The sequence below is a fragment of the Malus domestica genome, chromosome 15 (assembly GCF_042453785.1).
Source record: "Malus domestica chromosome 15, GDT2T_hap1".
Taxonomy (NCBI): Eukaryota; Viridiplantae; Streptophyta; class Magnoliopsida; order Rosales; family Rosaceae; genus Malus; species Malus domestica.
The window spans coordinates 20,497,294-20,520,623 of NC_091675.1; the positions used below are offsets into that span (position 1 = coordinate 20,497,294).

Here is a 23,330-nt window from a genome sequence, read left to right on the forward strand (position 1 = left end):
AATGAAATATTTGATATTATATTTTCATCAAGTACAAACTGATGCTGTCATTCCCAAATTATTAGCAAGCGGATTCTGTTACGAGAAATCTGTAGCTGTCGATGCATCTCGGACGTGCAGAACAAACTTCCATTTAAACAGTAACAGACAGAAGATACAGAATACTTACATGTTTTTACAGTACCAGATTATTCTGTACAAACTTTAACATATACAACTGTACAATTGTTGATCCCGGCCAAGCTGACATCTACAAACAGTATTTGCCGCTTTCACCAGCTGTTGAAGTGCCATCATCCAACTGCGGAAAGAGAACCAAAGCAGTGAACCAAGAAATACATTTCAACCGGCAGATGAAAGCAATTGACAAGCATTGTTGATGATCATCTCAAAGATGGGATATAACAATGCTTTTGTTTGCCCATGTGTACAAAAACATGATATTGCTAAAAGAGTACCTTATTTGCAATATAATCACGACGACTGGAAAAGAGTCACAGTGGCAATGTAACCATTCTTCATCACCTGTTGATTATCAACATAATATTTATTAGCAATCCCGTGCACAACCATAACACACAGGTGGAATAAACCCAACTTGGGCGATAAAATATCAACTTTAATTACAACATTGCACAACAAAGGAAGCTGGCATAAAATATCAACTTCAATTACAACATGCTTTTCCCTATTATTGCAAAGGGGGTAGAAAAAATAAGCAACGATGATTCAAGCATTCATCAACTCACCTCAAATGCAGCATTTTGATAACCATATACAAAAGTAGATCCAAACGGATTGCTTGTAGAACCTTGAGTCTGGATAGCAGCTCGGCCACAGTCCCCGAGGAATTCCTACAAAAAGTAATCTTTTGTTACTACCATTACCCCAATCAGGATCAACATACACCGAAAGGAATACACTTATGAAAGATGCTATCAATGAGAAAGTCGCCACTGTCGGAAAACAATGGAAAAAAGAACATATGTAACAGTTTGAGAAACGGCCAAGAGAAAGCTTACCTTCACTTGCTCCCACTTTGTGCTTGGTGTAATCCTATGTTTGCAGTTATTTACATCCTGATAAGAACCCCCTACTGCAAGGATGAATTAATGTTATATCAGTTTGTGAATTGTGTGAGTCACAGATCCAACTGGAAACTTTGAATCAGAAATAGACTTACAATCAGAAGCAAAGATGACAAAATTGCACTTTATGTACGAGTTGAAATCTGCATGGCCAGGATAGTTTGTATGCAAAACAAACTTCTTGATTTTATGAGTCTGGAGACAAACAAAAAGAAAAGTGGTCTGTGAACTTTCAAATACAAACATTACCATGGAAAGCATCATGATTGTACATTAACAACCAGAAATAAGTCAATACCTGCCCATCAAATAAAATGTCCAAACCACGGGTAAAGTAATTGTAGAAATAATCGCCACAAAGAGTTGTCCGTGGGCGCGTGTCCAAGCCAGAATGAATAACCATTTGGTCTACCTACAAAGCAAACAGAATCAACAATCATCAACGCGACAAAATGCAATGAGAAAAGCATACACTGCTTAGAAATGACATCAGCACTACCTGCTTTTGATGTATCCCACAAGGACGACCCAATTCAGTCCAAACATCCTGTAAAATAGGAAGGTATTAAACAGGAAAGACAACAGAGCAATGGTAGAAATGCCCAGCCATAAACAAAGACTAACTAGAACTTATTGCAGGAGAACAAAACTTGCCTGAGGTGATGCACCAAAAGGAATATTCTGACCACCAACAGTAAAGTATAACTCTTCCCCTAGCTGGATAAAATAAAAACTGAACTGAATTACATCCAAGAACTACAGTCGCCAATGTCAAACAACTTCACTGACAGAATTTACTTCAGTAACATAAGGGGCCAATAGTACACCACTAAGGAAGCAACAAAGCAAAAGCCTTTGATCCTTCTTCAAATCCTGATTTAAATTCTCCATGAAGCCCCTCATTCTAATAGAAAATAAACAAACCATACTGAAATGCTGCCGTGAAGATGGAGAAAGAAGTCCAACCTTAACATGCACCTCTTCCATATAGAGGCTGCCAACAGGTAATGGAGGAGCGGAAGCCTTATCCATTAAGGACCCCACACCAACTTTTTTATCTGTAGAACTATCGTATATGGAGACGCGGCACGTCACTGGTGTGGTTCCATCTGGAAACTCTAATGGTAATTCCGCTTTAATAATCAAAAGCAAATAAAGATAAAGTAATTAGTGCTTGCAAACTCTTTGAAGCAAGAAACCATTAAGTAAACACTGTCAGTAAAATACCTTCTCTATCATGGCAGCAATCTGTATACTGGCTTGGAATTGGAAAAGCAAAGGAAAGCCCCTACCATAGTCATGATTGGTAAATACATTAAACAGATTCCAACTTGTAAGATGAGTCATAAGTAGATAAAAATAAAGAAATATGAAGATCAAGTTAAATTTACTTACTGGGTAAAACAGAGTGTAGACACCTCTATCCTTGTCATAAATTCCAGGGAAAGTTGGCCCAAATAGTGCATATACAGCTACAAAAGTTGCTAGAGTGGATGGTCCCCTGAAAGTAGAGACAAAATCCAATAGTATACCCCATTGTATATAATAGAAAGTCTCAATTAAAGTAACTCACCCAATCAAAGAAGTGGCATAGCGCATTTGAAGCCGTTTTATATCAAATATTTCAACAAGGCGTAGCCTCTGCACCAAAATTTCAAATCAGCCAGCCATATCATAACAGGAGTTAGTTATAGATATTACAACTTAACAGTAATAGCAATCCATGTACAAATTCACCTGCCATTTTAAATAGGACAGCCCAGATACGACAATCAAAAGCATAGCCGTGTAACACACTAAAGAGAACAATAGCTGAAGACAATGGCTATCTGCCAGTGTTTCATAGACTACCCATGGCATTCCGCTCTTACATCCCACAGACATTTTCTTCTTTTGTACCAAATACCAATTAAGGTAACTTTCAACACAGAATATTAGCTACTACAACCATTACTCTAACAGAATCCGGTCAAGTATTTGTGGATTTTCTTTAAATAGTAACAATTTTAATTGATGAGTAAATACCACAAGCCACAGTTACATGACCAATACGTAATAGCTGCATCATCCTCGGGGTCATACATTTATGCGGAGTCGGAGCAAACAAAACATCGCAACGTATGTAAAAACAAATTTTTGATACGCAATGAAACAAGGCGCGTGCACCAAAGAGAACATATTAGGCGTATGCAAAAACAAACCTGTGACCAAGGATCAAAGCGAAGATGAAAACCATGATCTGGAAAGCTGATAACGATATCCAACTTAAGGGGCTCCTGCATGGGAGAAGAACGGTGATAGGCCCTTGTTACAACTTAAGGATATTTCAGTACATGTACTTTACGAATCATTTAGCCATTTCTTTCATTCCGTGAAACATGTACATATGTCCAAGATTAAAAAACAAAAATAGGAAATCCTACCAAATATGCGTCTACGTTATACTACACAAGCCATAATGATATACAACTTAGTAAACTGATCCAACCTCATCATAATACTTCACATGGACAACGTCGTAAATGTTAGGCTCCTGTTCTATCTGAGCAAATGCTTCGCATATCGGCATTCCTGTAACAAACATTTCAATCAATGTTTCAACTCCAAAAATTCGCCAAGCTGCTGTTCTAACACCAACGAATTTATTTCAAAAACGAACACATGCAAAATCAAATCATCATATCCAATCTCTACACCATCAACTTGACTCTAAAAATCCCAAAAAAAAAAAACTCCTCAAATTTAACCAAGATTTAACCTACACAGTTATCAAACAGCTGATCAATATGGTAAAGTGTAAATTTTTACAGAGATGAATCGCTCGCAAATAACTCAATTCAAACTTCAATTTCACAAATAATTCTTACTCTTAGGTCGAAGAAATGAACAATTTCGAATCAGTTCTACAATTATCAAGGAAAAATTGAGAAATTAACTGGCGATTACCGATGGTGAAGGGTCCGATTCCGAGGCCGGGTCGTAGATCGAGGACGATGGCGCCCATGGCGGTGCCTTCGCAGCGGCGTCGAGGTCTCTGCAACATAACTACTGGTTCGAGAAGATGACGGGATTAGGCGACGATGATGGACTCCGTTACTTTCGCGAAAGGAACCGCACAGGTGTTGAATGCTTAAATACGCAAAAAACGCTTCGATGTGAATGCTTTGCCTCGCTGCGTACGAAACGTCCCCGCTCAGCATTATTGGGCCCACTATCTCTGTGTGTTCGGTTCGTTTATTTCTTTTTTCTTTTTTCCTCGTTAATATTTTGTGGTTTTTTTCACCACCTATTTTGTGTTTTTGTTAGAATAATATAGTTTTTCTTTTACATTTGTCAAAATTCGTGGGAACTAACCAGTGTTAAAATATTTACAAAATTATCGTATTGTTGTCAAAATATTTGAAAGTTAAGTATTAATATGAAAAGGTGGGATGAAATGCAAACTTCAACCTAAATTAGCGAGATATAGAAAATTCAATAAATATCGATATTTACCGATTCCCCACATAAAATTTTTCAAAACTCATTGCAGATAGCAAACGTTTGAATTTTTTATGAGAAATTTTTCTCTAATTTCAACTAAATTTGAATGAGTTGATATACCTACTACATTGCAAATTTCCTTGAAGGCAACCAATATCGATATATCTATTTATATTTTCATAAATTTGCATATTGATATGTAAACACTAGAGTTATCTATATATACTACTTATTAATGAAATAATCTTTCAATCTCTTTATCAACCAAAAACTAAGAAGTAAATATTTATTATACCATTTCATGTATAACTAAATGTAAAATATCAAAAATAAAACATAAAAATTAAAGTAATTTCCCACAACAAAAATTTTACATTTTTTTCTTCCGTCACTATTATGTTATCAAAGCATGTCTTTAATTGACCAAAAAAATATCAAAGCATGTCTTTAATTTATTTAAATAAAAATAAAAACCCTTCTCTCCACTCCGACCTTTTCCTCCCTCTCCCTCCTTCAGGGTGTGATATCCACACCTCATTTTACTTCTCACACACCCTTCTAATTTTCAGCCGTCGGATCGGATGAATTGAAGAAGATCAACGGACAAAAATTAACAAGGGTGTGTGAGAAGTAATTTGGGGTGTGTGAATAGCACACCCCCTCCTTCACATTTCTCCCCAATTCTCTATCTTCCATACATTTTGTTTTTCTTTTGAAATCTTTTATATTCACACACACAGTGTGTGGGCTTCATCTAAGTTAATATTATGATTGGAAGATAGCTATTGATTTTTTATTTGGTGACAATTGAAATTTGGAGATGTAGATCAAACTTAGGATCTCAAGTGCAAATTAAATGATCTTAACTACTTGAGATACAAGCTGTCGATTTTGTTTAAAAGTTTTTATCTCTTTATTATGGAGATAACAAAAATTTTAACTTGGAACATTTCTAACATTAGAAGAGAAAGAAGAGTTAGAAAATCGACATTTTAAGTTAAAATGTGATTTGATTCTAAAATAAAAATGTGAGTGCGACGCAAGACCAGACAAACGACTTTGCCTAGCAAGATCCCATTTCATCATGTTCAACCTAGGGTAAAATATCACATGGCTTTAAGTGGTTAATTTAGGCCATCTCCAATCGAATGAGGACCAAAGGGCCATGTTTAGCTCTATAGTCCTGCAAGAAATTATATTTTAATGAACAATGTCATACCATATTTTATACCATCTCCAACCGAGGGGGCCAAATGTGACACACCCCTACCGGAGTCGAGGCGTGCTGGCAGTCACGTGAAAGTGACGTAGCCAATAATGCAAAAGAAGTAATTAAAAAAATATGAACAAATTAAAACCAAAACTAAAACTTATTTAAACTAAAAATAAATGAGTACGCCTAAGTGATCAAACCCAAGTTACAAACGTTCAGAGCATAGGTAATTTAAAGGTGCAATCAAACTGACTAAGTACTAAATACACAACCAGAGAGAAGATCCCTACATTATTTAGTGGAATGTTGAAAACGCGGGGTAATCCTCGTGTGCCACAAAGAAGAACAACTATCTAGTAGCTGGAGGGGCGAAAACAGAAAGGTGAGTGGGCAAAAACAAAGTTTTAGAAAACACATTTATCTTTTCTGAAAGTACTAACCCTTCACTGTAAAACCCGTATAGTTTCCAGAAAAATAGTACCACGTAAGTATGAAAATCAATAGACAAAGGCAGTGAAAACATGAGCATGCCGCATCACAACATCTCAGCAATAATAAATGTGAATCAAATGTGAAATCAGTCTAAACTAACATGCCAGTTTTAAGTCACCTAATGTGACATGTACTACTGGACCTATTGCTCATCAATCTATGCTAGCACACGAGTCAAAGTCACCTAGTGTGACCTGTACAACAGGGTTGTGTGTAAATATGTACACTCTAGTGCTACAATCACGTGAAGGCTAGCGATAAATCATGGGTCACCTACAAGTCGGAGTCACCAAATGTGACCTGTACGATAAGGCTGGCACCAAACTTGGATCCAAGGCAAGCGTGCGGTGAGGGAGGTGAATATCGCGTAAAGGATTGGCCTTGGCCCGAGGCAGGAACACTAACATCGGGGTGCAGCAATGATGAGCTCTAAATGAATATATGCATGCCAATATAATGCACAACTCCAATTATACAATAACTCACCTGAATTTACATGCGCCTCTCGTAGGATTATATGGCATATTCACAATCTCATAACAATGCATATTTACATATAACTCAATTAAATCATGGCATGCTATGCATAAATCAATTTAAAAACATTTATAGAAACAATAAAGTTTATATTTATATATATATATACACACACACACACACGAAAACAAATGCCCACTCACTAATATGTCGAAGGATCGTAGCCCCCTAGCCTCGCTTGCCCGCGTTTGTCCTCGGGGTATGTCTCCCCTATATGCAAAACAACTACTTTTAATTAATTAAAATAGCACATAAACCAAAATCTAGGATAAACTTCTCATAGTTTGCTCAAATAGAAGGTTTGGATATACGAAAATGATCTACTCGAAGTCACAAATCCGTACATGAAAACCACTCGCTGGCCGGAGGCCGGACACTCCCTCACGCGCCATCCAACCCACAGCTATACTCGCGGCCACGCGCAAGCACGTGCACAACATGTGCCGACGGAACCCTAACGGACGTTAGGAATATTCTGTCAGAATAGACGAAATATTCTGTTAAATAATAACGGCGTTACCTGACAAAGAGAACAACACTGCACTTCTTGGGGATCCAAAAATGACCGAAAAATGGCCAGAAAATCCCTCGAAAGATTTGGCCAAAATCCCACTCATTGATATGTCGAAAGATTCGACCAAAATTCCAACTCCTCAAACTTGCTTGATCCGACGTCAACTTCTTCCCAAACTTAGTCTAGGGTCCCTATGGAGTTGAATAGAAGCTTCCCTACGTCATAAAACCTTGTAATCTCACCGGGATTTCATCGGAGCAAAGTGTACCAAGTTGAAGCTTATGCATTAGCGAGTCAAAACTCGTTCGTTCGACAGTTAGATGGTACAATTGGGTTCGTGGGGTCAAGATGAACACGATGATGGTCTTTGCAAGTTCGATCTGTGATGATTTGGTGTGTGTTCAAAGGTGAGGGTGTCTCGGGTATGAGAAGAAGGAAGAAGAAGGTCCAAGAAGGAGAGAGAAAGTACCTGATTGGACAGATAAGAGAGAGATATAATCTAATTAGGCTAGGGAAAATAGGAGCTAAAATAATTGGTGGATAAGGATAGGTACGGGTTAAACCTTCAAAAGAAAAGAAACGACAAAATTTCATAAAAACGTAATCTAACGTACACTATCCAGAACAGTGTTTTCGACACTAATTAATTAATGCACCAGTGAATTAATTCTACATGTTTGTGCACTTTAATTATTTGTAACTTTTTCGTTACGACACCAATTCGAGTCTAACTCGTGCTGACGCACACGTGACGTCGAGGCCAATTTAATTACGACAACGAGAAAATAATTTAAAACTGAGTAAATACATCCACGTTACTTGACCAATAAGGCACAATCGTCACTTTACACACTCATAGAGAAAATTATATAGAAAATAGGGACGGGTTGTCACAAAATGGTCATAGGCCAAACATAGCCCTTTGACAAAAAACCTCATCTCCAACTAAGGGGGCCAAAGGGCCATAGGCCATAACCCCCTTAATAATTTATTATTTTAATGGAATTAATATGGTTAATTAAATTAAACCATCATATTAAAATAAGATTTTCAGACATATTTTGAGTGTCACCTGCCACAATAACGAATAAAATGTGGTATTCTTGCACCTGCCACAAAGTCAATCTTGACATTCTAAAGCTAGAGGGTCGGCTGGCTGGCTAGCTGGAAATGGCCAACCCGCTGGCTTGATTTGGGGGTTTTCACTCGGCCACCGGCCCTTTGATTTAGCCCTTAGTTGGAAACAATTTTCGTGTCATTTCAAACTATTTTTAGCCGTATGATTCTTTGGTCAAATCGATTGGAAATAGCCTTAGTCTCAGGTCAGGCGTGCCTAATGATGGGGCCGGACAAGGAAAACTAAACTTGTTACCATATGTATGCGGCAGTCCAATAAACACAAGCAACATGGAATACTTGTCCGACTGCCTAAAGCAACTTAATGGCTGACTTAAAAAAACAAAACAAAAAATAATAAAAAAATAAAAAAACTCAATGGCTACTTTTTAAACCTCAATTGTTATACTAGTTTAAGTAGTAGTAAAAGATTTCGAAAAAAACTTAAGGTGCACATAAAGTGCTTAAATGTTTCTTGGAAGAAACACATAATTGGTGCTTTTGAAGCTCAAAAATATTTCATTTAAAAGCGCTTTCAGCTATATTAAAAGTATATCCAAACAAGTCATTAACCCCGATCCTAGCCCTGCCAATAATGGGACTGCACAAACAAACAAAAAAACAAAATTGGTCATCGTATGTATGTGGCTGTACAATAAACACAAGCCACATGGAAAACTAATCCGACTGTCTGAAGGCTGAAGCAACTCAACGGTTGATTTTTTTTTATTATTTTTTTTTATTTTTTTTAGAAAAAAACCTATTGACTACCTCTTATAACCAAGGAAGAAAATATCGGTAATATCGAAAATATCGGTAGTCCGAAAACACGGAAATATCGATGGAAATATCGGGATAATATCGATATCGATAAAAATTACATGGAAACCACGGAAATTGTAAGAAAAACTTGGAAATTTTTATTGAAACTTTGCAGGATGTTTATTTAGTCAATTTATATTAGTTTATCACAAAAAATTGGAAGGAAATGCATTGCATGATGGATTTAACATTATCAAGTTGATTATATAGCGAGCTGACAAACATTGTAAGTGTAGAAAATATGTAGTAATTAATGAAAGAAGTCTAAACACACCATAATCATTTATATATAATGAATTAGTACAATATTTTACACTTTATACATTGCATTTTTGGTTCTTCTCTAACAGAATTTGGTCTTCACGTGGAGAAGAAGATAAAGTAAGCAGATTTTTTGGTTCTTCTCTGACAGAATATTTGGTTCTTCTGAGCAAAGTCACTTCCAATTCTTTCATACAAAACCGTGTGCCACACACACACATCCTCAAAGTTTTTTTCTTTTTCTCTCGGATAACACACACACACACATAACCATACACACACACACACACACACACACACAAAACCATGGTTTTATACAAAACCATGTGCCAAAACTCTCTCGGATAACACACACACACACATAACCATACACACACACACACACATAACCATACACGTGAACACACACACACACACAAAACCATGGTTTTATACAAAACCATGTGTCAAACCGTGTGCCACAAACACACACACACACACACACCCTCAATGTATTTTTTTCTTTCTCTCGGATAACACACACACTTCTCCCTCATTCCACACACACACACACGCACACACCCTCCATCTACAGAGATCGGAGATCTCTCTTCTCCCAAACACACACACACACACAGAGATCGGAGATCTCTCTTCTCCATTCTCCGATCTCTCTTCTCCCTTCTCCGATCTCTCTTCTCCCAAACACCCACATACAAAGAGAGATCTCCGATCTCTCTTCTCCCAAACACACACACACACACAGAGATCTCTCGATCTCTCTTCTCCCTTCGCCGTTGATCGTGGCTCTGGCGAAGTCGGAGTTGGCTCAGTCGTCTCTGGCGGTGCGCCGCTGAGCAAGGATCACGTTCAGTCATCTGGTTCGTCTTCGTCTTCGTCAGGTGAGATTCCATTGAAACCCTAAACCCTAAACCGACTTCACATATGTTGAATCGTTTATGCATGCGTGAAATCTGAAGTTTATATGTGAAATTGATGTTAAAATTCGTGTTTTTGCAAGGTTTTTGGGACGAAATCGGCCCGAGAATAGGCACACCGTCTTCGGCGTTCTTCTCCGACGTCGCCTCGGAGTCCGATTGCACCAAACTCAAAAAAATTTCGTCGATATTTCCAAAATATCGCGATATTATCGATATTATCGATAATATCGCGATATTTGGCCGAAAACCATTCGGATACCACTTAGAATATCCATCACCCGAAAAACCGATAATATCGGCGATGGCATTTTCTTCCATGCTTATAACCTCTATGGTTATACTAGTTTCGGTAGTGGAAGTTATTGAAAAAACTTATAATTTCAATACAAATTTACTTTCTTTTATGAAATTGTTGGAGAATAATTTTTGTCACCACTACTTGAACGATCAAAATTTTAAGAGATAAAATTCATGAATAATGACATTTTGCGAGACTATAAAACTTTTGATCATTCAAAAAAACAAAAAAAAAAACTTTCACTAAAAGAGTGGACTGCCGTGACAAAGTCACTAACTGGTCCTCTTTTAAAAAGAAAAGAAAGCAAAAGGTTTAAACCTATTTACCTATATTCACATTTAAGTTCCATGGTGAGGGTCTTAAGGTTGTGTTTGGGTCTTTAATTCGGGCCTTGGTATCGAATTATGGCTCTAAGTTTGAGGTTCATATATTTGTTAGTTTTTTTGTCCAAAGTTTGAATTTGATACCAATATAGATTACAAGATCATGTGCAATTACTTGGACCAAACAACCAACTAATAAACAATTTACACAAGAGATGGGCATAAAATAATGGTAGTCAAAAGTTTCTACGGAGGATTGGCACTAAATTGAGAGACTCGTAATTTCTTATCACAAGTAGTCAATGTACATAAAATAAATGAAATCGAACTTGTACAAAAACACAATATTTAGTTATTAATATTATATTCTAGATAACTTACTAAGTTTGTTGTTTAAAGTATTGTTAATGCACAAAACCGGAGGAGTCTTGGAACAACGTAAATCTGACTGTGAATCTGCAAGAAAGTAAATAACACAAGATGTATCGTGGTTCACCCCAATGTTTGGGCTACGTCCACACTGATATTGTATTTCTCTGTTTGTGAGAGGATGAGAGGGTGAGAGAGCTCTTCCCATGGCCTGAGAATTGGCCTCCCTTAATGAGGAGAGTGACGGGTCCTTTTATAGAATAAGGGCTCCTCACTTATTACATATTTGCCCCTTCATTTATTACATAATTACATTTGAGTTCCCCGAATATTTATACGAGATCTAAATACGGAGACCCTAAGTATGGTACAAACAAGTATTGTAACACGTGTAATTGTATCGCATAATCATTTAATTATTACACTATAAGAAAAGTTGACAATAATAAGTTGTATAAAATGAGGTTGGTAAAAATCAGCAAGTGGTTAATGAGATTATTAATTTATCCTGAGTGTTACACCACGAAGTTAGTCCACTATAAAAAAAATCGCATAATATATTTGTTGCTTGACCATAAAAAGTTATATTTGTTTGACTTTTTATGAACTAAATGAATAGTTTATTCTAACAAGTGCTATCAAATGTCATTGTTTGTGAAAGAGCGAAAGGATGTTTCATCGCTAAGAACCAATGTCTAAAATATCGATGATATCGGAAATATCGGTAGTTCAAAAACACGGAAATTTCGATGGAAATATCAGGATATTATCGATATGAATAAAAACTGCGGAAATTGTAAGAAAAACTTGGAAATTTTTATTGAAACTTTACAGGATGTTTATTTAGTCAATTATCTATTAGTTTATCACAAAAAATTGGAAGGAAATGCATTGCATGATGGATTTAACTGATTTAAGTTAATTATATAGCGAGCTGGTAAACATTGTGAGTGAAAAAAATATGTAGTAATTAATGAAAGAAGTTTAAACACACCATAATCATTTATATATAATGAATTAGTACAATATTTTACACTTTATACATTGCATGATAAGATACATAAGTGACTTAGTACCATATAGAGTTCCTATGAGGTTCAAAATTTTCACTATCTTTATCATCTCTATGTGTAGAGTAAGTGTAAAATGGGAGGGGTTCGAATCCCCTTGGTGTCGATTAAGTGTAAAATGTTAGGTTGAAATACGAAAGTACCCCTAACCTAAACAGATGAGGATACTTTTACCCTGCATCTCTCTCGATTCCCAATTAGTTCCTGCGTTTTCACTTGGGTGCCGACAACAGCTCCTCAAAGAAACCCTAACCCTAACCCCTAAATCTCTCTATCTACGACGCTTGCACCCCTCCTCTAATGGCGAAAAAACGAAAGCTTAGCTCCTCTGAACCATCCGCCATATCCATCCAAATGCCTTCCTCCTCACCTCCTCCCTCTTTCTTTTTTTCCTCTCCCTCACCAAACTCTACCTAAACCTCTATTAGGAAAATCTCTCTCTCTCTTTCTCTCACTCCCCTCAGTATATACATCTCTCTCTATACATATCAAAAATGGCTTCAACACCGCCGCACTGTTCAATCACGGCGACTAAGCCTTACCAGAGCCACCAATACCCCCAAAACCAGCGCCTAAAATCTCATCGCAACGCCCGCCAACCTAATCAATGGACGACCTAACAAGTCTCCCTCCCAAAGCCTCTGCCTTTACCCTCCCAACCACCGCGCTCCGCCCCAAGGCCGCTGTTTCCCACCCTAGCTCCTCATTTTCATCCCTCTTTTCTCTCCCTCATCCAAAATCTGATCTTGTCACCGCCTTCTCGGGCCGCCGCTCCACCCGATTCGTCTCCAAAATGCACCTGGGCTACCCCAAGACCACCGTGGGCTCCCACCACTCGGCGCTGGTAGAGGAGGCCCTGCACCACGCCGTCTAATACGGTAAGAATGATTTGGCTCTGAATCATGTACAGTGGGAACGCCTATCATAGATCTTTGCGTGCTCCGTTGAAATCCTAGTATCCTACCATGGATGATTTCAGATCCAAATTGTGCGACCATGGAAGAACGGAGGTGGAGACCAACAATGGCGGCAACGGTGCTTCGTCGGGGGTCAATGGGATGCAGGATCTCAGGTGCTACAGCGCGTTCTACGCGTCCTCAGTGCACCTGCAGCAGCAGCAGCAAACCCAGGCGGGAAACAACGGCAAGAAGTTCAGGAAGGGGAAGTCGGCGAACGGGTCGGCGACGAATGGCTGGAGCTTGAGCGATCCGGAGCTGCAGAGGAAGAAGCGATATTATCGATAATATCGCGATATTTTGACGATAATTAAGTGGATAAGTGTGAAAATATCGCCCTCTCACAAAAATGATATTATCGGCGAAATATCGTCGATAATATTGATATTTTAGACATTGCTAAGAACAATGAAATATGAGAGGTGCTAAAAAAAATATATTGTCTTTAAGTGATTAATTTCATGACTTGGAAATAATTCGTGCAGAAAGTAAATAATTTTAAAACTCTTATATGGCCACCACTCAAAACCACAAAAATCAAAAGTCTTTAAGACAAATCCATCACAAATATGACAGATGTGACAGACCCATCACCTCACATAAAACCATCGCAAAGAAATGATGCCACGCAAATCATTGATGTGACAAAAACAAATTGTCAAGGCAACACATAAAATCTACTAAATACGTAAAAAAACAAACTAAACCGACCACGGATCCACAAAGAAGACCGGGTACAGATGTGTTGGTAGCAGGGCATGTGACTCGCGGTTTTATCAAGGACGATAAACAGAGGCTGCCACGGAGATCCCAAAGCCAAAGCACCGTCGTTGCCCGCTACAAACCCATAGAACCTACCAATTTGCATAAACCCGTTAGCACCAAAATTTGCTGAAAATTTCTGTCGGCCTGGAACAAAGGATAAGATTTGAGCACATTGGGGTAAGTGGCACAGCTAAGTTAGTACAGAGCCGACGCCAACGTATTTTAAGCTGTTGTTAATCGTCACACAGGTTATTTTGGACTTATAGGTTAGTTAACTACATATTAACGCGATTTACTCTTTTTATACAACAATATTGGGAGAATTTGCGCTAACCCGCTTAATGAATCAATTAGTCGTTATCCATAAAATTGAACGTTAGACTTATTAATTCGTACTTTTACTTTACAGTTTAGTACTTATGGTCAGTGACATATTCATCCCATATATGGTAACTTCTTCCTTTCTAATTTTTTTTTTAGTTAAAAAAAAAGGTTTAGGGGGAGATTGGAGATTGGTTACTCTCACCTCCAGCGTCAGGACATACCCACAACCTCAAACCGAAAAAACATACGCCTGACATCTAACTGTCAAGTGCCATAGGTATGGATTTACATAGAAATTTATAGATCGCACACCAACGAGGAGTGCTGGCAGCATGACTCAAACTTTGGTGGGTCAATACACAAGACAGGGACCTTGCCAACTGCCAACTGAGCCAACCCTCATTGACACTTCTCCCTTTCTAATTATCTACGTGTATGCCTTCCCTTTTTATGGGAGGTTGCTTTCGAAATTAAAATTTTCTGTTCGTGGAAAAAATAGCAAGTGGTCCTAAGTTCTAAGTATCTACATTATCATCATCCTCATCTACCAAAATGTGTTAAATTATTCAGTAACGTGCCGGAGTGAAGTTGACCAAAAAAACAAATCAAGCAAGTCTTTGACCTCTTTAAGTTCGATTAGAATTCTAACATTAAGATCTTTAAATCACATAGAAAATGTATTTGAATTGTCTTGATTTTTCTATATTTATTAAGGGGTGTGATATCCACACACCCCTTTTTACTTCTCCCACACCTTTTTAGTTTTCGGCCATCGAATTGGATGAATTGAAGAAGATCAACGGACATAAATTAACAAGGAGTGTGTGAGAAGTAAAAATAGGTGTGTGGATATCACACCCCTTTATTAAAACATGCTTACCTTCACTTAGTCATATGGTATTTTATTACTCTTCTTCACTTATAAATGATAGGTACTAGATTTTAATATCGTGAATGACGAGTTTAATACTAATTTATTCTCTCACTTTTTAATGTAAATAAATTGTTGTATAAAAAATATCTTCTCATGAGTTTATTAATATATGAAATTAAAACAAGGAAAGTGGTTTTTTAATTTACAATTTGTAAATAAATGTATGAAGAATTAGAAATTAGAACAACTGAGAAGGCTAGTTGATGAATTATCTATTCGTTCTTTCTCTTCTTCAATTTATGATTTCCATGCGCCCAATTTAACATGTCATACAAATTTAGTTAAAAGTTTATAAGGTTTTAACTATGGCTAATATTACAAAGATGTATCTAAATTAGTAATGAATATATCTTCATTGGTAATGTGTTAACACTGAACACCAATTGAGAGGTCTTAGGTTCGATTCTCGACAAAGAAGAATTTGAACCACATTATTATTAACCCATTGTGAGGTTAAGCCCATCCATTCCCCCTTAATGTAGATAATATCGTATGGTTATAAAAAATAATTAAAAAAAAACCATTTAACACCAATACTTAAGTAAAATTCAAATTGTCACATCCCGGCCCGGGCTAAATCGAGGCGTGCTGTGTCACAAACTTTCACCATTTATTTTTAAGTCACATTGGAAGATTTCGAACTCTAATCCTATATTGTGCCTATTTATCTCCCAACCAACCACCAAGCTAACTTTAATGACTTAAAATAATTTACTTGTATCATATTCACTTGTAAGTAAGAGGTTTTAGGTTTGATTATTGCCAAATATGAGTTCAAACCAGGGCCGGTCCAGAGATTTTTGAGGCCCGGGGCGATGTAAAAAAAAGTGCCCTAACTTCATGTAAGAAAATTATTTATTTTCACACATAAGACATTGATAAAATTATACTTAGAAAAACACTTCAAACTCAATAATTTAGAAACACAAAAAAGACTACTTTATTTTGTATTGAGAGAGGGAAACAAAAAAAACTTCAGGCCTACAAGTAGATAGATGATGAGTTTTGTTTTCCATATGAACTTTGAATGTGTTTTTGAATAAATTGTGAGGTGTTTTTTTTTCTTATTTACTAACCTTGTCAATATGGGACTAAAAAATAATGATGTTTTCGAGTCTTTAATTGATATGTATTATTAATGAATGGGTACTAAATTAAACATTTTGATAACACGTCATATAATTTGCAAATTTGGTCTACGTATTATTCTTTGTTGAAGATTAGACTTGAATTAAAACGAATATTTAAAAATAACCCACATAGCTACTAGATAGTAACTAAAAATAAATTAACAACCAAACAAAAATTTGTAAAAATTGAAAAGAATAAACATGCACATAACATTTCGAACTTAGGATCTCTTGTTAATTTTAAACATAAAAAATCATTGTTTATAATTAAACTTCTTGATCCTTTAACCAAATTTTATAAATTTATACTCTTATGAAAAGACATTTGTAAAAAATGGAAAGTAAATAAGCACACATGGTGTTTTGAACCCAAGACCTCCTCATTATTTTCAAATGACAAACCACCACTTCTAGTTAAATTTCTATGTCTTTGAACCAATTTTTATAAATTTATACTCTTATAAAAACATATATAAATATACCACCTTAATAATTTCGGTGCCCCTAATTTTTTTGGGCTCCGGACGGTTGCCCTGCTTGCACTGGGCCTGGGCCGGCCCTGGTTCAAACCACATTATTGCTAGTTCATTGTGAAGCTAAGTCCATCCCCTTTATCCCATAATGTAGATAATATCGTTTGTTAAAAAAAAAAATCTTGCATCATCCCTCATATAAAAGTAACAATCAACATAATAGAAGAAAAATTAGTATCATATGCATATTATATGTATAATTATCATCTAACTGTGAATTTTTTAATACAATAATATATTTATACTAAGGAGGTGAGCGAATAAATTAGAACTTATGACCTCCAATTACAAGTACTGACGAATGTCATTAAATCGTAGTACTAAGTAATCAATTAGTTATGAGTTTAAAAACAGATAATTATGTGGACCAATAATAGGGGCATCCTTCTAAAAGGAACAAGAAAATGAGGCAAAGAGTCAATTACTGTGTAACTTTTTTCGTTACAAAAGTTAAAGAGAAGGAATAGGGGGACCACACCCACAGTTAACAAAATTTAAAGAGCCCTTATAAGTAACTAAGTACGTAATTAGAAATTAATACAAAATCAGGCAACATATACCTAATTTATTAAAGATGTATTAGTTGTAATACAAAAAAATATTTGAAAATCGATAACAGAGTTCCACTGATAAAAGTAATGGGCACTATTGTCTCTTTAGGAAGCAATAGGTCTCTTTTGCAGTTAAAATATATCTGTGAGTTTTCTCGATTTTTGAAGGGTAGACTGTAGTGACTTTATTACTAGCTGGTCCCATTTTAAAATAAAAAGAAAAAAAAAATAATGCTAGGTAGACTAAATATTTAGACCAAATTTACAAACCAAATAATTTGTCACCAATATGAAATAAGTACGTTAATCAACATTTAATAATTTAATTATCGATAATTACGTCATATATTTTATAAAATCTGAGTTAAATAAATGTTATTCTTCGCGTTACAAAAAAAAAACACATGTTGCATTGAAATTAATGAAGACATCTCTAACAAATAATCCTCAAATATATAAATCAAGTAAAACATACTATAGTATTACCTAAGCATCCTCAAATGATTCATAATCAGTTATAAGAATTTTTAAAACACAAACAGATTCACAAGAAAAAGACAATGAACAACATAATTGATCGTCAACGTCGTAGAAGTAAACGTGTGTGACTGTCACAAGTAAATTGCATTTTTCAAATTTGATTTTCGTGTCTTTAAAATTGGCACTTTGAACACTTTTGAATGTAATAAATTTTTTTTACCAACCTTAACTTTTGTGGTAGTTATATGTACTTGATTGAAGGCGATTTCAAAATTTTCAAGTTTAATTTACATGAATGCAAAAGACGATATACCTTCATTATAATTTGTTACATAATTGACATAATTTTATGGGTAATGCTAGGAAGATCATATTTTTTAAACTAAATTTACAAACCAAATGATGTGGTTGTAAATTATTGGATTATTAATCAAGTGTCAATTAACGTGCCAATTTGGTTTAAAAATTTAGTCTCCTTAGCATTATCCTAATTTTATTGTGATTGTGCTACATAGACTTGAACGAATAAGTTATGGATGAAGAATTTTTTCAGGTTCTAGTTAATCGCATTTTTTTAAATGCTTATATTATCGGTATGCTAATTCCTCAATAATGCAAGGTTACATTTGTCAAAATAGAGCCGGTTGTATGGGAAATACTTCAGGAAGTTATGCAAGGGCATTCCATATTACTGAATAAGGCGCCTACTCTGCATAGATTATTAGATTAGGCATATAGTCGTTCCAACCCATTTTCGTAGAAAGACATGCTATTTGTTTACATCTATTAGTTTGTAAGGGATTCAATGTAGACTTTGATGGTGATTAAATGGTTGGTCAAATGGCTGTTCATGTACCTTTATCTTTGGAGGCTCAAGCGGAGGCTCGTTTACTTATGTTTCTCATATGAACCTCTTGTCTCCAGTTATTGGGGATCCTATTTCCGTACCAACTCAAGATATGCTTATTCGGCTCTATGTATTAACGAGTGGAAATCATCGAGGTATTTGTGCAAATAGGTATAATTCATGTAATCGCATAAATTATCAAAATAAAAGAATTGAATAATAACTATAAGTATATGAAAGAACCTTTTTTTTTTGTAATTCCTATGATGCAGATGGAGCTTATCGGCAGAAAATAATCAATTTAGATAGCCATTTGTGGCTCTGGTGGCAAATAGATCAATGTGTTATTACTTCGAGAGAAACTCCCATCAAAGTTCACTATGAATCTTTGGGTACCTATCATGAGATTTATGGGCACTATCTAATAGTAAGAAGTATAAAAAAGAAATTAAATGTATATATGTTCGAACGACAGTTTTCCTAGTATATATAACTGGGACGTAGAAGTATATATAGATAATATGAACAAGAGAACTTCTTGATAACTAAACTTTTTATGAGTTCTCTCTAAAAAAACGTGCTCTCTCTAGTTTTCCAACTTTGCAAACACTCTTGCCGCTGGCCTTAGCCTTTGGCTTGCGTGCCCATGGCTACCCTTGTCCAATCTTCTTGTTCTCTTATTTCCCTCATTCTCATGTTCCCTTTTATCTTTTTCATTTTTCCTTGAGTTTTATCTCAGTTTCCTTGAGCTTTGTGCTCAAATTTTGCTCAAATTTTCTCGTGAGTTTATCTCACTTTTGGGCTTCATGTACCTTTTCTCTTCCCCTCCCTTTCTTTTGGCCGTTCATTTCCAAAACCAAAATTCCATCTCCCCCGCTTTTTTCCCCTGTCTCCCTTCTCATAATCCATCCCTACCCCATCATTTAGGTACCATTTGGTATGCAGACGGGATGGAACGAGATATAATGAGACGGAACGGAACAAAGGTTCCATGCTACGTTTGGTGTACGCTTAGGCCGGAATGGAACGAAAGATTAAATGACAATTATACATCCACTCCGACGAGTTCGACCTTACCTGAGCCACAGCCAACGAGTTTAACATCATCCCTCACATCTTTCGCCTAATCCTCGTCGTCTCATCCCTCAAGCGACGGCGTCGGCCACGTCCTTTCACTGGCTTTCCCCGATACCCTTATATTCTTCCTGTTTGTTTCCCCAGAAAATTTCCTCTCTTTGGCTTTCTCAGGAACCCTTTATCCGATCTAGGTTTTCTTCGTTTTGCTGTTTTTCTTCTTTGAATATAGAAATCAAACGCAAATAAAATTGCTTTTTGTTGGGTTTTTGTCACTCAATTTCCCGGAAAATTTGAAGTTAGATAAAAAAAGCTTGATTTCCCGGAAAAACAAGATAACTCAATTTTTGAGTTGATCCGTTGAGGTAAATTTCAAAATTTAATGAATATTTTAAGCTAATTATGTAGAAATGGAAAGATCTATTAAATTTTGTTTAATTTTCGAAGTGAAATTAATGAAAAATATGAGGGGTATTGTTGTCCAAAAAATTATAATTTTGTGTTCCATGGGCTAGAATAAGTCGTTCCAGGGGGAGGGTGGTACGAAAAATTGGCTATTTTCAAGGGACAACGTGTCCCAGGCAAATTGGCGCACCAAACGTGGGACGAGTGCGTCCCGTCGGATTACGTTTTGTCCCATCCCATGTACCAAACAGTACCTTATTCCATCTCCCCCACTTTTTCCCCATCTCTCATTTCCTCATAATCCATCCACACCCTTTACTTTCCCTACCCCAACCAGCATGTCGGATTTTCCTTGAGGCCAAGTGTTATGTGACTTCAGCCAAAGTAAGGGTATTTTACATACCCCTTAGCCTCACCTTCTATCCATGTGTCTGTGTTTGTAATTATATTTGCAGAGATTGGTAAATGGGATTTGGATCTGGTGACTATCTCTTGGTTCTGCGTCTTTGGTGAAGAAATCTGGATGTGGTGTGCTTTTGGTTGCAAGTTTGGTACTTTTGTGCTGCGATGTCTTGATCGATTTCACCACTCGGTCAATATCTCTCGTGTTGCTTCTTTGGTAGCTCCTAGCAATACTTTCGTGGCGGTGAAAGTGACGGATGTTGCGGTCAGAGATTAGGGATGTGGGTTTTTGTTTTTGCTTATTTAATTGGGCTGGCCTTTTATGTATTTGTTTCTCCCCAATATATTTGGGTTATTTTCCCTTGTTATGTGTTGGTCTGTAACCTGCTTTCAAATTAATGAAATTTATTATTCATACAAAAAAAAGATAATATTGTTGTAGGCCTATTTATCTGAGATATCTAAGAGATTAGAGAGATAGGGGGCCGGCGGTAGCAAGAGGGAGAAGAGAGATATTTAATTGTGAGGTGTGTAATGTATCACTCTATTGTGCCTTTATTTATAGTAGTAAGATAGGCAAAAACCTTACCATTTAGGATTACAACTCTTAATAGGTAATCAACTCCTAATAGGAATATAAGAGATATCCCTATATCTACTAGGATTTGCACAATCACATTCCTATTCTAAATATGAATGCAACACTCCCCTTTGAGTGTGTAATACTCAACAAACCATTGCATCAAATCTTCAACAGATAAGGTAGAATAATTGATGAAGTCATTGACACAACGGGTGAATGCGAGTCTCAAATTTAAAGAAAGTATGCATTGGTAGTAAAACTCATAAAACCTCGCTATGGTAAAACCTAAGGCATGGGGAAAACCCATAGGCTAAGGAGAAAAGTGAGGAGTATGCATAATGTCTAAAACAAATGTCAAACAGGACGAAAGTAGTGAACTTAATTGAGTATGATCATCCCAGGATAGGAGCATCATCAAAACCTCGTTAGGTAGCAAAAACCCAATGGAAAAATGCTTCTAATTGTAGGAAAAAAAGTACATTAAGATCAAGTAAGTATGTTTCAGGATACTCCCTTTGAGTTAGACATAACTTCAAAATAATAGAACTACAAGCGATTCAACTCAGATAATTTACACATACCAATTCGTTGGACGAGTTTCTGAAAAGTATACTTGGGCAATGACTTGGTGAAGAGATCGGCCAAGTTGTCTTGGGAAGGATTTGCTTGACTTCAATGTTTTGATGCTATTGTTGCTGGTGTGAGTAAAAGAACTTTGGCACTATGTGCTTGGTGTTGTCTCCCTTGATGTATCTATTCTTTAACTGCTCGATACATGCTGTATTGTCTTCAAAGATCGTCGTAGGAAGGTTAAAGACTGAAGTAAAACCACTAGTGTTTCGAATATGTTCCATAACTGCTTTCAACCAAAAACACTCACGCGATGCTTTATGTAGGGCGAGAATATCAGCATGGTTTGAAGAAGTCACAACTAGCTTTTGCTTGGTAGACCTCCAAGATATAGTAGTGTCTCCAACGGTAAAGACATAACCCGTTTAAGAACGTGCCCTATATGGGTCAGACAGATATCCAACATCTTCGTAACCAACAAGACGAGAATCAATTCGAGAACCATCAGGGGCGGCAATACTAAAAAATTCACGGGTATAGAACAAGCCCAAATTCTTCGTACCCTTGAGGTAGCAGAAAATGTCTTTAACACTATTCCAATGCATGCGTGTGGGCGCATTGTTGTATCTAGCCAAAAGATTAACAACGAATGAAATGTTGGGTCTAGTGCATTGAGCCAAGTAGAATAAAGCCCTAATTGCACTTAGGTATGGAACTTCGAGTTCCAAAATCTCTTCCTCATCCTCATTTGGATGGAAGGGATCTTGTTTAGCATTTAGAGTCCGAACGACCATAGGTGTACTCGAAGGCTTCACTTTATCCTCATTAAAACGCCACAACACCTTTTAGGTGTAGTTCGATTAATGTACTAGGATTCCATCCAAACAATGCTCAATATCCAAGCCGAGACAATATCGAGTTTTCCCGAGATCTTTCATCTCAAATTCCGATTTCAAGTGTGCAACAATTTCCTCAAGCTATACGGGAGTTCTAATGAGGTTCATGTTGTTTATGCACAAAATCAGCGAAGACTTTGGTACAACAGAAAGTGTCAGGTTTTGTGACCTTCGCTTGGTTGCTTCGGTCACTAGTGAGGATAAGTACGTAAATGAATAGAGACAGAGAAGCAAACACAGGATGTACGTGGTTCACCCAGATTGGCTACGTCCACGGAGTAGATGAGTTCTTATTAGTAGTGAAGGGCTTACACAAGTACAAAGGATCAAGCTCTCAATTTAGTGAGTTCTTGTGAATGATTTAACACAAATGG

At 36.6% G+C, this 23,330-nt stretch overlaps 1 protein-coding gene and 1 long non-coding RNA gene across 2 annotated transcripts; one reads left to right on the forward strand and one right to left on the reverse strand.

Moving 5' to 3' along the window:
- Window positions 1-115: 115 nt before the first annotated feature.
- LOC114821540 (PHAF1 protein At3g51130) lies at window positions 116-4,262 on the reverse strand. The gene is made up of 15 exons (XM_029094089.2): window positions 4,035-4,262; window positions 3,577-3,659; window positions 3,290-3,364; window positions 2,662-2,729; window positions 2,484-2,589; window positions 2,316-2,376; window positions 2,055-2,221; window positions 1,743-1,805; window positions 1,588-1,635; window positions 1,387-1,500; window positions 1,184-1,283; window positions 1,023-1,096; window positions 750-854; window positions 459-525; window positions 116-301 (listed from the first exon to the last, which is right to left on the reverse strand). The coding sequence occupies exons 1-14, from the start codon at window positions 4,129-4,131 to the stop codon at window positions 475-477; spliced, it is 1,212 nt and encodes a 403-aa protein (XP_028949922.1). The 5' UTR covers window positions 4,132-4,262; the 3' UTR covers window positions 116-301; window positions 459-474.
- A 5,775-nt stretch (window positions 4,263-10,037) lies between these two features.
- On the forward strand, window positions 10,038-10,855 carry LOC139192221 (uncharacterized). Its single transcript, XR_011576208.1, has 2 exons — window positions 10,038-10,407; window positions 10,527-10,855. It is a non-coding gene; the product is annotated as an uncharacterized lncRNA (long non-coding RNA).
- Window positions 10,856-23,330: the final 12,475 nt, after the last annotated feature.